At 46.0% G+C, this 12,598-nt stretch overlaps 1 protein-coding gene across 1 annotated transcript in view; it reads left to right on the forward strand.

Annotated features, from left to right (window-relative positions):
* LOC140420430 (uncharacterized) overlaps window positions 1-12,598 on the forward strand; it is a 33,589-nt gene that overhangs the window by 18,110 nt on the left and 2,881 nt on the right. The window contains exon 2 of the mRNA XM_072504435.1: window positions 1,258-1,262. Within this exon, the coding sequence (XP_072360536.1) occupies window positions 1,258-1,262 (5 nt within the window). The remainder of the gene's footprint in view (window positions 1-1,257; window positions 1,263-12,598) is intronic.

Below are 12,598 nucleotides of genomic sequence, written 5' to 3' on the forward strand. Positions count from 1 at the left end.
TCATCTAAAAAGATCCGTCGCTGCATTTCCAATTCCTGGCATAGCCCCCCTTCATCTGCTGCACCCTCATGGATTTTGACAGCTAAGATTTTAGGGGTGTTGAACTGTTCCAGTGTACCCCGCATTCTACCCATCACACATTTAAGGATGGCTAGGCCCACAAAGATGCAGCCGATAGCCACCACTAAATACGTGGCCATATTTATCAACCAGTCCTTCCAACCTCCAAATCCCCAGTTACCCCAAGAGCCAGGATCCTGCATTCCTTCCAGGTGATCCCGTATGTGATCCATAAATTTAGTGATGTTAGTGGTCAAGTCCTGAACTCCCATGATACACTTGCCCTGTACTATGGCGCATACCCCACCCTCACGGGCCAGAAGATAGTCAAGAGCATACCGGTTCTACATTGCAAACAACCGTAGCTGAGACAATTCCTTGGTTATTGCCCCGAGGACTCCCAAGGTTTCATTTCCCAAGATGGTAAGGCCACAAATAAAATAATGCCTATTGCTGACAGCCAAGGAACCCCCCACACCTCCCAGTGTCAAGACGCTCAGAATCCCCCATCCGGCTGAGTGACCCCGGCTGGGTGCGAGAACCTGAGGTTTTTTCCAGTTCTCGCAAAATTCAGCCGAGCCTGCCCGGCGTGCTAACTGATTATGCAGCATCCACGCCGAGGGGCAGGGGACTGTGGTAGGGACTAGAGTCCCAATAGCAATTTGGCGGGGAAATGGGGGTGACAAAACATTGGTCACTGTGCCATTAAATAAAAAGTAGTATCCTTGCTCCGTGTGCAGGCTAGCATCACAATCAGTATATCGGTTGCGTAAGGATCCCCCAGTAGCCCAGTTTATCCAGCTTCGAAACACCCATTCGGGCCGCCTAGCAATGCGGAAAGCACTAGTCCCAACAGTGATATGAGAGACATTCGCCCAGCCACAAAGGAGCTGGAGGCCGGCGTTCAATGGAACGCAAGTGGTGTTGTAACAAACGCATTGGCCAGACGCCTGGGTGATATGGCACCTCCTGCCGTACAGGTGGGGAACAGACATGTTATATTCGTTTCCACCTCTACCAGCAAACAGCCGTATCCTTCACTGCTGAAACAATTCTCGGACGACCGGGAATCCCTATTGGGAGTGAAGTGGCTAGGTATATACGCCCTCCACCGTTGCAGCCTATCATACTGTGAGTGGGAATTATCCCGAGGAAGGGGAAGGCAAATAGCCGGTGGTGCTGAACCCGGATCGTAAGGAAGAGTGACTTGCTCGGGCGGTGGCTCGGAACGCTGACAATGAACCACCGTTTGGGGAGTGCCCCAAAGCGGTGAAACAGAAAATAACCTAGACACCACTGCGGGGTTCGGGTAGCAGACAACCCGTCCGTGGCCATACAAGCGGTGGTAAATCTGGTAGAAGAGATTCATACTACCCAGGTTTTCCTCAGTTTGGCCTTTAACTAAATTAAGTGTATCTCCCGATAACCTACGTTCTAGCTGTACTTCCCTTCTCACACGCCCCGTCCTCTCTCTAGTCCCTCTCTCTCTCTCTCACAGTCTCTTCCTACGCTCTCCTGACGGTCTGATGTTACCTTTATCGCACCAATCTTAACACATCCAAAATCAAATTTACATGTACTCCAAAAACAAGGCAATGTCCATATAATGTTCCCTTCCCATCGCCGGGACCGGTGCAATTGCTTCATGACTCCTGCATTTTCCGTTATCCTGATGACCTTCCATGAGTCGATACCATGTCCTCGTATATGGCGGCAGCGAAGAACATCACCTCTGCATAAACAAAATGTCCTTGTAGTTTGGTTGGGGTTACAAATGTAGATAATATTTCCCTTTTCCATGTCCGTCGCCAATGACACTCCAAGCGAGGTGAGGCCGAATGTCACACAGACGGTGCGTAGCCACCCCATCATGCTCCACACCTGTAAAATAGCACTGGGGAAGGGAGGCAGGTTAATCTGTCCAAGAAAATGAGGCCCGTTATCAGAACTCAACTGAGCTGGTATACTGTACCGGGGAATGATTTCCCGCATCAGAACTTTAACCACAGTAGCAGCTTTATTATCGGTAGTCTGATACGCCTCAACCCATCTGCTGAACCCATCCACAATGACCAAAACATATTTATAACATTGACACCTTTCCAACTCAATGTAATCCATTCGTAGCGTCTCAAAGGGACCACTGGGCAACGGGGTTTGCCCCATCCCACAAGGGATACCTTTTCCGGTGTTATATTGCTGACAAATCAACCACCGATTACTGATACTCTGGGCCAACCCCTACATTTCAGGGTGCCACCAAGTGTCCAGCAACAAATAACTAGTCCCTCGAGCCCCACAATGAGTTGCAAAGTGTACACATTCGATGACCCATAAAGCCAGTACATCAGACAGACAAGTCTGATGTGCTGGCGTGTTCCATAAAGAGGAAACAGAATCATATGTACAACCTAACCGTTTCCACATTTGTTTATCACTCTCAGGAGCGTCCTCCTGTAACCTTATGACGTCTTGGATGGTTGGCATTGACTTGTCAGAAGCAGACATATTTATAGTAGATCGTTTAGTCTGACTTAACATTTTAGGCACCATCACTTGCTGAATTTGCGCGGCTGTCCGCGCTGCACAATCTGCTCGTTCATTACCAACGTCAACTGGGGTCTTACCATTTGTGTGGGCAGCGCATTTAATAACGGAAATCTGCGTGGGCATAAGAAGGGCCTGCAGTAGGTCATTAACTAAACCCCGGTGGGATATTTGATCACACATAATCATGTCAGGTTGTTCTGACGAAATATCACTCAAATCGTCCCTTATTGTGGTAGTTTCCTGAATCAAGGCTAAACAGTCGTGGCCAGGTGCGTCCTCATGGACAGGGGGACCACTAAGAAAACAGGCTGGATTGATAGTGGTACAGTGTTTAAATGTCAGACGTGGATTGTTCAAAAGGTATATCTCATACCTATTCTGACGAGCTGCGGTAAGATGCTGAGTCTGCAATTGCCTCAGTAGTGCGATGACCGAGTGGGAGCTATACACCGTAATATCCTGTTGGAGAGTGAGAGCATGTAACGGCTATGCGATGGCATTGATTGAACGTAAATCCTGTACTAATCAGTACTGGTCTGGCTTGGCTGGTTTAGGCACAGCAAGTATGGGGGTGTTACATTCTGATTGGCAAGGGACCAAAATACCCTATTGCAACAGCTCTCAGATTAATTTGTCCATAGACGGGGCTGCAGTCGAGTGTTAATCGTTTCAGGGACCTCAAAATATTTTATGGCAGTGCCGTCTGGCGTGACTTGAAGTGCGTACTCTGTTGGATCTGAATGATCCACTGCCCTCCTTACCATGGGTCCCAGATCCCTGGCATGGTACTGGTCGTGGACCTGACGTGTAATATGAGGGCTTACCGAAGCTGACTGTGGCCATAAATGTGGTAGTATTGTAACAAAATCAGCTGTACCTTCTTTTCCCGTGACTGTGGCTGTAACTTTGACTGGCCATTCGGTCCAAATTAATGGCCGGTATTTGTCCTCCAACTCCCTGTTTTGTCCGGTTCTGTCATAGGCCAGGGTAACGTGATGCAGTGAATGTTAAATGTCTAACGTCCACCACTGGGGGGTGATAGAAATATAGCACTGTTGTCTAATCCTCCATGATTTAACCGTTACCCCCTCGTCTCCGCACTCTAGCTGTAGCTGGAAGATACACAGTAAATCTCGAGCCAACAAGTTACAGTCCAATCCAGTAGTCACTACAAACTGATGATCTGCAGACTTATTCTCGTAAGTGACTGTCACAGGTTCAGAAATAGGATACTCACACACCTGTCCTTGGAACCCCGACAATTGCTGCATGTGGTCGGATAATGGTAGTCGAAGTTCTGATTGCACAGAAGACATGGCTGCTCCAGTGTCGATTACAAATGAGTGATGTTGATCTCCTATCTGCAGAGAGATAATGGGTTCCCTGTCCGATTGGAGAGTCCTTATGACTAAATTAGCTAGTAAATCCTGTGTTGGGAAAGGGTTTGCCTGGGAGAAGTCAGTGTATCTCATCTGTCCTCCCCTTGCTGGGTACCCCCTCCTTTGGGTCGGGTAATCTCCTTCTCCTGCCTGTCTTTTAAAGGGGCATTCCTGTTGCCACTGAACTGCACGGCCGCAATTAAAACGTGCATTGCTCCCTCTATATCTGCCCCGTCCTCGTCTCCCAGTAGACCAATGGCCCCTCAGAGGGGGCGGCGGTTGTAAAGCTGTTGATGCATACGGTAGGCCATAAAAAGGAGCTGAGGGTCCCTTTGGGTGGGTTTGATATCCTCCCCCTCGCTGATCTACCCACCCAAAGTCACAATATTGGGGCTCCAGCTGGTAAGCTACCATTTCTGCTGCCTGTTGGGGTCGCAGATCATCCTTTTTCATTACATACTCAGTCTTAACCTTTGTAACTGAGCCTCCTTCCTGGCCTACACCCTCCTTCCAATAAAATCTGACTGCCCTTACCATCTGGGAAGGGTCGTTCTCTGTCCAATTCATGTTATTACATTTCACAGCAGTAGCCACGGAAGGTGGTAGGCAATGCATTAACATAGCACAATATTGAGGGGAATTCTGACCATTTTGATATGGCAAGTCGCCTGACTGCCCACGGTAGATTTCATTAAAACGCTCCAGAAATTCCTCTGGCTCTTCAATCTTCTTAGGTTTTAGGTCTAAGATAGCAGAAATATTTATGGGCTTTTGAAATGTGCTATTCAACACATTCAGGATTTGTGTCCGTCTATCGTCGTCTAACGCATGGGCTTGCTGAAGTGCGGCGTGGCTAGCATAATTCAAGTGATTAAGATAATTGCGGTACTCTGCTGGGGTTAAAACCTGCTGGACTAGGGCCCAGAGGTCCCTAGAATCAGCTTGATAAATTGAGATGGTAGTTCTCAGGGAATCCACGAAAGCAGCAGGAGATTCTTTTCTATCTGGGATTGTAGCCATAATAGCCATCATCTCACTGGGTGTCCATGGCAAATAAACGTCTATCGTGGGCTGGGCCCCGGCGTCAAGGTTTGGTATCTTCCTAATTGGCAACTGTCTCCAAGTCTCACCAGGGGGCACTCTAGCTATTTCCTCTGGTTCTTCCAAGACTTCGACGTCTCCCCCTGTCACTAGAGGGAGTTCTTTCTCTTCAAAATCATCTGTTGCATCTCCCTTTGTTCTCGAAATTTGCGGTTTCCCCTTGGTCTGGAGGGATTTAGGTGGTATGCTTAATTGTTTCTGGTTAGGATCAAGCCCTTCTCTCGCTTTCCGAGATCTGGTCCTAGAGCTAACTGAGCTTGCGGAACAGAGCTCCTCTTCCCCTACTGATCGTGAAGATGGTAAATCGGGACCCACGCTATCAACCAAAAGGGCTGGAGTTACTGGCATGATTGGAATCTGGGGAGCAGTGACTGGATATAAATTATTATACTCTGGTGGTTCTGGAATTAGTGCAGACAATGCTACAGGTGCAGTCAGAACTTTTACTGACATTTTTAAATCATCGAATGGATCATTTTCTGTCAATTCAAGGCCAGCCATTGAACTACGTAGCCCATCTTTTGTTTGACCCGAGCCTTTCCTGTCTTTACTTGCGCGTTTTTTTGAATGCACATTCCTTTTTCAAGACCTGTAATGTTTTTTGGTTACCCTGTTCACTAATTGGATTCCCATTTTAAGGGCATTGTCCTGCCAACTTGATAACATGATCTTATCTCTTTCCTCTTGACAATATTGTCTCCATAATCCAATTAATTATTTTGCTTTCATACTTTGACTCTTTTTGCAGATGTGTCCCTGAATTTTCTTCATAATCTCTAGGTCTTTGGTGCCCCCTAGTGGCCATTCATCCCCCATTTTACTTCTTAGCATTGCTGACATTTTTCTGAAATCTTTTGCTTTATCCAGATACATATCGCATAATATTTGCAGTGGCATGCCTGGATCATTTGTGCTATCCAAGGAATTCCCCATAATCTCAACTAGTCCTCAGAACTGCGTTTTTCGCCACTACAGTCCAAGGGTACAATTTTTTAAGCTTAATCAACTATAGATTTAAAACACTCACACATGGAATTGAATCATCTTCAGATTTAAAAACACTTATTGAACTGAACCTCCATCTACTGAAGTCACATCAGACATTAAAACACTTATACTTGACTGAACCTCCATCTACTGAAGTCACATCAGCCATAAAAACACTTGTACTTGGAATTGAATCATCTTTTAGATGTCCCATCAACCCAAAACCTAACCCAAGCAGAATCAACAATATGAAATCCCATCAATTAAATTTCTAATCCCCAGACTGACCTTTGATTTCGTCGAGACGATCTTTCCGTACCAACCGCGAGTGACCAGACTAATCAGACGATAAGAAGAGGGGAAAAATCAATGCGCGGTCATTTTCCAGGTGTACATTGTGGGCCCTTTTTCCCCATCCTCCTGTTCATAATCAGTCTAATTCTGATTTCGCAGTTGGTCAGAACCTTCTTGAGAAATCCCGGGTTTTCGGCACCAATTGTCAAATCCCAAATTTCTTTACCCGTCAGTCTGGCCTCAATAAAAGTCGAGATGGATTTGCAGGTACAGCATTAGTTAGTTTATTTAGCTTGCAAGCTTTACTCAGTTCACAGTGGCACAAAGCACATCTTGCTTCGTACACTTATGGAATCAAGTGAGTCTGTAGAACAAAGAAGTCTCTACTGATACATTCAAATGGCATCAAGTTTCACATACACGATTCCCATAGGTCATCCTATACCCCTCGTGACCTGGTCAGACATTCTGATTGGCTCACTTCCAATCCCTTCCTCTGGCCCTTATTACCCAGCATCCTTTTCTCCTCCTTTGGTGGACACACCTCTTCCTTTGCTTTGCCATGCGTTCTGAAATCCTTTGTCTGTGAACTCACCAGAATTAGACTGGCCTGTCTCTACATTACATTAACTAATATCTCTAAAGTAACTATTTTATATCACATTCGTCAGATGCAGTGAGTATGGATCTGTCAATCAGCCTGAATCAGCACCTTCAGGAGAATTGGGAGGGTGAATATTAGATACAGCAGAGTGAGAATGGAGGGAGAGTGTGTGGGATGGATATTTACACATTTTGAGGAATGAAAGCGGAAAGAATGTTCCAGAGAAACTAGAATTGTCTGTTCTGAATTTCTATCCTGTGCTGACAGTGATTTCTTTTGTGAATTGTTTTAACAGGATATTAGAAGAGGAGGAATTACAGACAGAAACCTCAAACTTCACGTCTCAATCTGACTGAGTCTCTCAATTCCTTGGAACTGGATATCACCGGACTTTGAATCTAGAAGGAGAAATGTTTGTCTTTTCTGTCAGCTACAAAAGATTTTAACCATCAATGTGACTGGAAAAGCCCCGAAACACACACACCCGAGTGAGAGTGTTCCAGAACACTGACTGTGGGAAGAGCTTTAACCAGTTACACAGCCTGAAAAAACATCACACCATTTACAGCAGGGAGAGACCGTACACGTGTTCTGTGTGTGGATGAGGCTTCAACTGATTGTCAAACCTGGAGAGACACAAGGACGCCCGCACCATGAAGAAACCGTGGAAATGTGGGGACTGTGGGAAGGGATTTAGTGCTCCATCTCAGCTGGAAGTTCATCGACGCAGTCACACTGGGGAGAGGCCGTTCACCTGCTCTGTGTGTAGGAAGGGATTCATTCAGTTATCCGCCCTGAAGTCACACCAGCGAGTTCACACCGGGGAGAAGCCGTTCACCTGCTCTCAATGTGGGAAGGGATTCACTGAGTTATCCAGCCTGCGGAAACACCAGCGAGTTCACATTGGGAAGAGGTCGTTCACCTGCTCTCGGTTTGGGAAGAGATTCACTGAGTTATCCAGCCTGCGGGCACACCAGCGAGTTCACACTGGGGAGAGGCCGTTCACCTGCTCTCAGTGTGAGAAGGGATTCATTGCTTTATCGAGCCTGAGGATACATCAGTGCGTTCACACTGGGGAGAGGCCGTTCACCTGCCCTCAGTGTGAGGAGGGATTCACTACTTCATCGAACCTGCTGACACACCAGCGAGTGCTCACTGGGGAGAGGCCGTTCACCTGCTCTCAGTGTGAGAAGGGATTCATTGGTTTATCGAACCTGCTGACACACCAGCGAGTGCACACTGGGGAGAGGCCGTTCACCTGCTCTGTGTGAGAAGGGATTCACTACTTCATCGAACCTGCTGACACACCAGCGAGTGCACACTGGGGAGAGGCCGTTCACCTGCTTTCAGTGTGAGAAAGGATTCACGCAGTTATCCAGCCTGCAGAGACACCAGCAATTTCACACTGGGGAGAGTCCGTTCACCTGCTCTCAGTGTGAGAAGGGATTCACTCAGTTATCCAGCCTGCAGAGACACCAGCGGGTTCACACTGGGGACAGGCCATTCACTTGCTCTCAGTGTGAGAAGGGATTCACTCGGTTATCCAACCTGCAGAGACACCAGCGAGTTCACACAGGGAGAAAGCGTTAACCTGCTCTTAGTGAGAGAAGGGATTCAGATATCCATACACCCTGTGGGAACACGAGTGAGTTCACACCTGGAAGAAGCGATTCACCTGCTCTGAGCAGGGGAGACATTCAATGATCCATCCCAACTCTGGAGACACTAGCGAGTTAAATCTGGGGAGAGACCATTCATCTGCTCTCAATGTGGGGAGGGGGTTTTGTGATTCATCACACCTGTTGTGACTCCAAGAAGTTCACAAATTACAGATGTTTGCTCCGTTATTGTTTCTGCTCTCACTGACATCCAGGACTGCATTTTGTTCATTCTGACATCTGGTGACTGGTGATGATTGGAGGGTTTCTTTCTGCTGGACTGGCCGGTCTAACACCGCTGCCTCCGGTGGGCTGACCATTTTTGAGGCTCGTTGCGATTATCTGGTTTCAAGTTTGACGAGGAGCACAGAATGAAAATGTGTCTGCATGTTGGAAGATATTTAGTTCCCAAAGCAGCCACGTTGCCATGAAGATGGGCTATGGTGGTTACATGGTTCTTTTGCCTAATTTATCTGGGTGTTTCTCGCAGAAGGAAACTATCATGGTATGAGGGGCAAGTTGTGGTAGATTGGGAAATTACAATAAACATCACTGAAAGTGGCAACGCAGGTGGATAAGGTCGCTAAGAAGGTATACGGCATGCTTGTCTTCATTGGTCGGGCATTGAGTATAAAAATTGGCAAGTCATGCTGCAGCTGTACAGAACCTTAGTTAGGCCACACGTGGAATATTGCCTACAATTCTGGTCACCACATTACCAAAAGGATATGTCACCCAAGTCACATCCAAGGCTGGAATCAAACCTGTGTCTCTGGCATTGTGAGCAGCTGTACCACTGTGCCGCCGAACTGTATTGCTTGATTAGAGATGGGTGTGCGGGAGAAACTTTATTTCGGAGCGAGTTGTCAGGACTTCTAACTTCCTGCCTGTGAGGTTGGTGGAAGCTGCGATGATTATTGATTTCAAAATGAAATAGCTTGGGAGCATGAAGGAACTAAACTTACAGGGGAACATGGATATAGAGGTACAATTGTACTGACTGGTTTGCTCAGCAGATTCGGTATGGTTTCAAATTAATGAATGGACTCCTTCTGTGCTATAATCACTCTATGACTGGAAAAATAAAACGTAGATACACAACTACATCACAAAACTAGAAATAATAACAAATATATTTTATTACAGAACCATCAATGATAGATCTAATCTGTACCATATAACAACAGTAGAAATTTCTCTCTCTGATATTAATTTACTGCCCCCTCAAATGTCAGCCATCTCCTGGGGAAACCAGCCCTTTAATTGTGAACATTAGGAAAGAGTCAGCACCTTCAGGGGAGGAGAACTGGGCGTGGGAGGGTGGGGATAGGGTAGATGGGATAAGGGTGAGGGTGGGGAACTGGGAGAGTATCTGCGTTTCTGTTGTTTTGGAAATAAACCTGTTCAAAGTACGACTCAGCTTTCGATCGATTCTTCCTCTGCAGACACTATTTTGAATGATGTGGAGATGCCGGCGTTGGACTGGGGTTGGCACAGTAGGAAGTCTTACAACACCAGGTTAAAGTCCAACAGGTTTGTTTCGAATCACTAGCTTTCGGAGCACAGCTCCTTCATCAGGCGAGTCACCTGATGAAATGATTGGAAACAAACGTGTTGGACTTTGACCTGCTATTGTAAGACTTCTTACTATTTTGAATAACATGGTAGCAGAGTATCAACACTAAACTTTGGTGCTGTGTTGGTGTGTAAGAAGTTTCATTCTCTCTCTCTCTGAGAAGAAGCACATTGCTGCTGACATGTTAGTGACAGAATGGCAGAAGGACAGGTTTTAATTATCCATGAATTTTCTCGGAGGGAGAACAATATCAGGAATGGAACCGTGAAGCTGAGATGTGGACACGGGTCACTTCCTTCCCCTGAAAGAGGCTGGATGGGGCTTTGGCTTCATCATTAACAGCAAAATAGAAGGTTATGAGGAAAGTATTTTCGGAATTCGTTGAGAATGATTTGGATACTGAAAACTGATTGGATATTCCATTACCGTTTTGGATAAGTCGTATAAAAAAGATGAGTTGTTGGAAGCATATGAAGCATTTGATAGATTTCAGGAAATAGGTGGTCATCCATGGAGAAATATATTACGGACTTTGATAAGTCATGTAAGAGATGAAGGGGTTTCATCTTGAAATCCCAGGGTCTGTATTCTCAGTTAAGTTGCTCGGTTGTGGAGGCATTTTTCATGCCGATTGCATTTTGTTGCTGATGTGAATTTCAATTCCATGGGAGAGACTCTCTCCTGGTCATGCTGCTCTTTAAGAGCACGCGTTGTGGAAAATACTCATTTCCAAGTACTTTCGTGTTAAATACAGAAAACTCACAACAAAGCAAAGGATCAGGGGAGACTGGATGAACAGATGAAGGAGAAGAGAAGGACAAGAGTGGTGAGAATGTGGAGCTCGCTGCCACACAGAGTGGTTGGTGCTGTTCCCATGTGTTTGCTGCCCTTGTCCTTCATGACAGTCAAGGTTATGGGTTTAGAAGGTGATGTCGAAGGAGCCCTGGTGAGCTCATAAATCATTGAATTTACAGTGCAGAAGGAAGCCATTCAGCCCATCGAGTCTGCACTGGCTTTGGAAAGAACACCTCACTTAAGCCCACGCTTCCACCCTGTCCCCGTAAACCCACCTAACCTTTTTGGACACTAAGGGCAATTTACTTTGGCCAATCCACCTAACCTGCACATCTTTGGACTCTGGGAGGAAACCAGAGCACGCAGAGGAAATCCACGCACACACGGGGAGGATGTGCAGACTCCGCACAAACAATGACCCAAGCCTGGAATCGAACCTGGGACCCTGGAGCTGTGAAGCAACTGTGCTAACCACTGTGCTGCCGTGCTGCCCCTATTACTGTGCTAACGTCCTGCCCCTATTATTGTGCTAATGCCCTGCCCTATCACTGTGGTACCGTGAAATATCTTGTAGATGGTACACACACTGCTACCATTGTGCTCTGGAGGTCAAGGGAGTCACTGTTTCGGGTGGTGGACGGGGTACTCAACAAGCTGGTGCTTTGTCCTGTATAAAACATGTGGAGATGCCGGCGTTGGACTGGGGTGGGCATAGTAAGAAGTCTCACAACACCAAGATAAAGTCCAACAGCTTTATTTAAAATCACAAGCTTTCTGAGCACTGCTCACTTCACCTGATGAAGGAGCAGTGCGCCGAAAACTTTTGATTTCCAATAAACCTGTTGGACTTTAACCTGGTGTTGTGAGACGTCTTACTGTATAAAACAGACTCCATAATTTAAATAAGACTGATAAATAATAATTGTTGCCGGAAAGGTCTGTGACCGAGAAAATATAACCAATTCAGTCCACTTGAAAAAGATCTGCTCTTCAAAGATATATCAGAAGACATCACATTTGATGTTTGTAGTTGAATTTATTACCTCAGCAACTCACTGAGACACCAGACTGACAAAGGCATTGATTGGACAATAGCTGGAAACAATGATCTGAAACGTTCTGTGAGTGAAACTTCTCTCTTTAGCCTGGAATGGACTATGTCAGAGTTAAAGGCAATACCAGGTTAAATTACATTGAATATACAGCAAAGAAACAGGCCATTCAGCCCAACCAATCTCTGCTAGTATTTCTACTTCACTTCATCCTCCTCCCATGCTTTCCCATCTGACTCTATCAGTGTGTCCGTCTGTTTATTTCTCCTTCATGTGTTCATCCAGCTTCCTCTTCAATGTATCAATGTTATTCACCTCCACTCACTGGTAGTGGGTTCCACATTCTCATTACTGTCTGGAAAGACGTTTCTCCTGAATTAAGTTTTGCTCTTACCCCTACAAGTGGGAAACATCCACTGTGTTTGTCAAAAGCTTTGATAATTTTAATGACCTCAATTAGCCCATCAGTCTTGTATTTTGAAGAGAGAAAAGTGACCAAGCCTACTCATTGTGAACATTGAGAAATGAAGACTCACTGAGAA

The sequence above is a fragment of the Scyliorhinus torazame genome, chromosome 5 (genome assembly GCF_047496885.1).
Source record: "Scyliorhinus torazame isolate Kashiwa2021f chromosome 5, sScyTor2.1, whole genome shotgun sequence".
In the NCBI taxonomy this organism is placed as follows: Eukaryota; Metazoa; Chordata; class Chondrichthyes; order Carcharhiniformes; family Scyliorhinidae; genus Scyliorhinus; species Scyliorhinus torazame.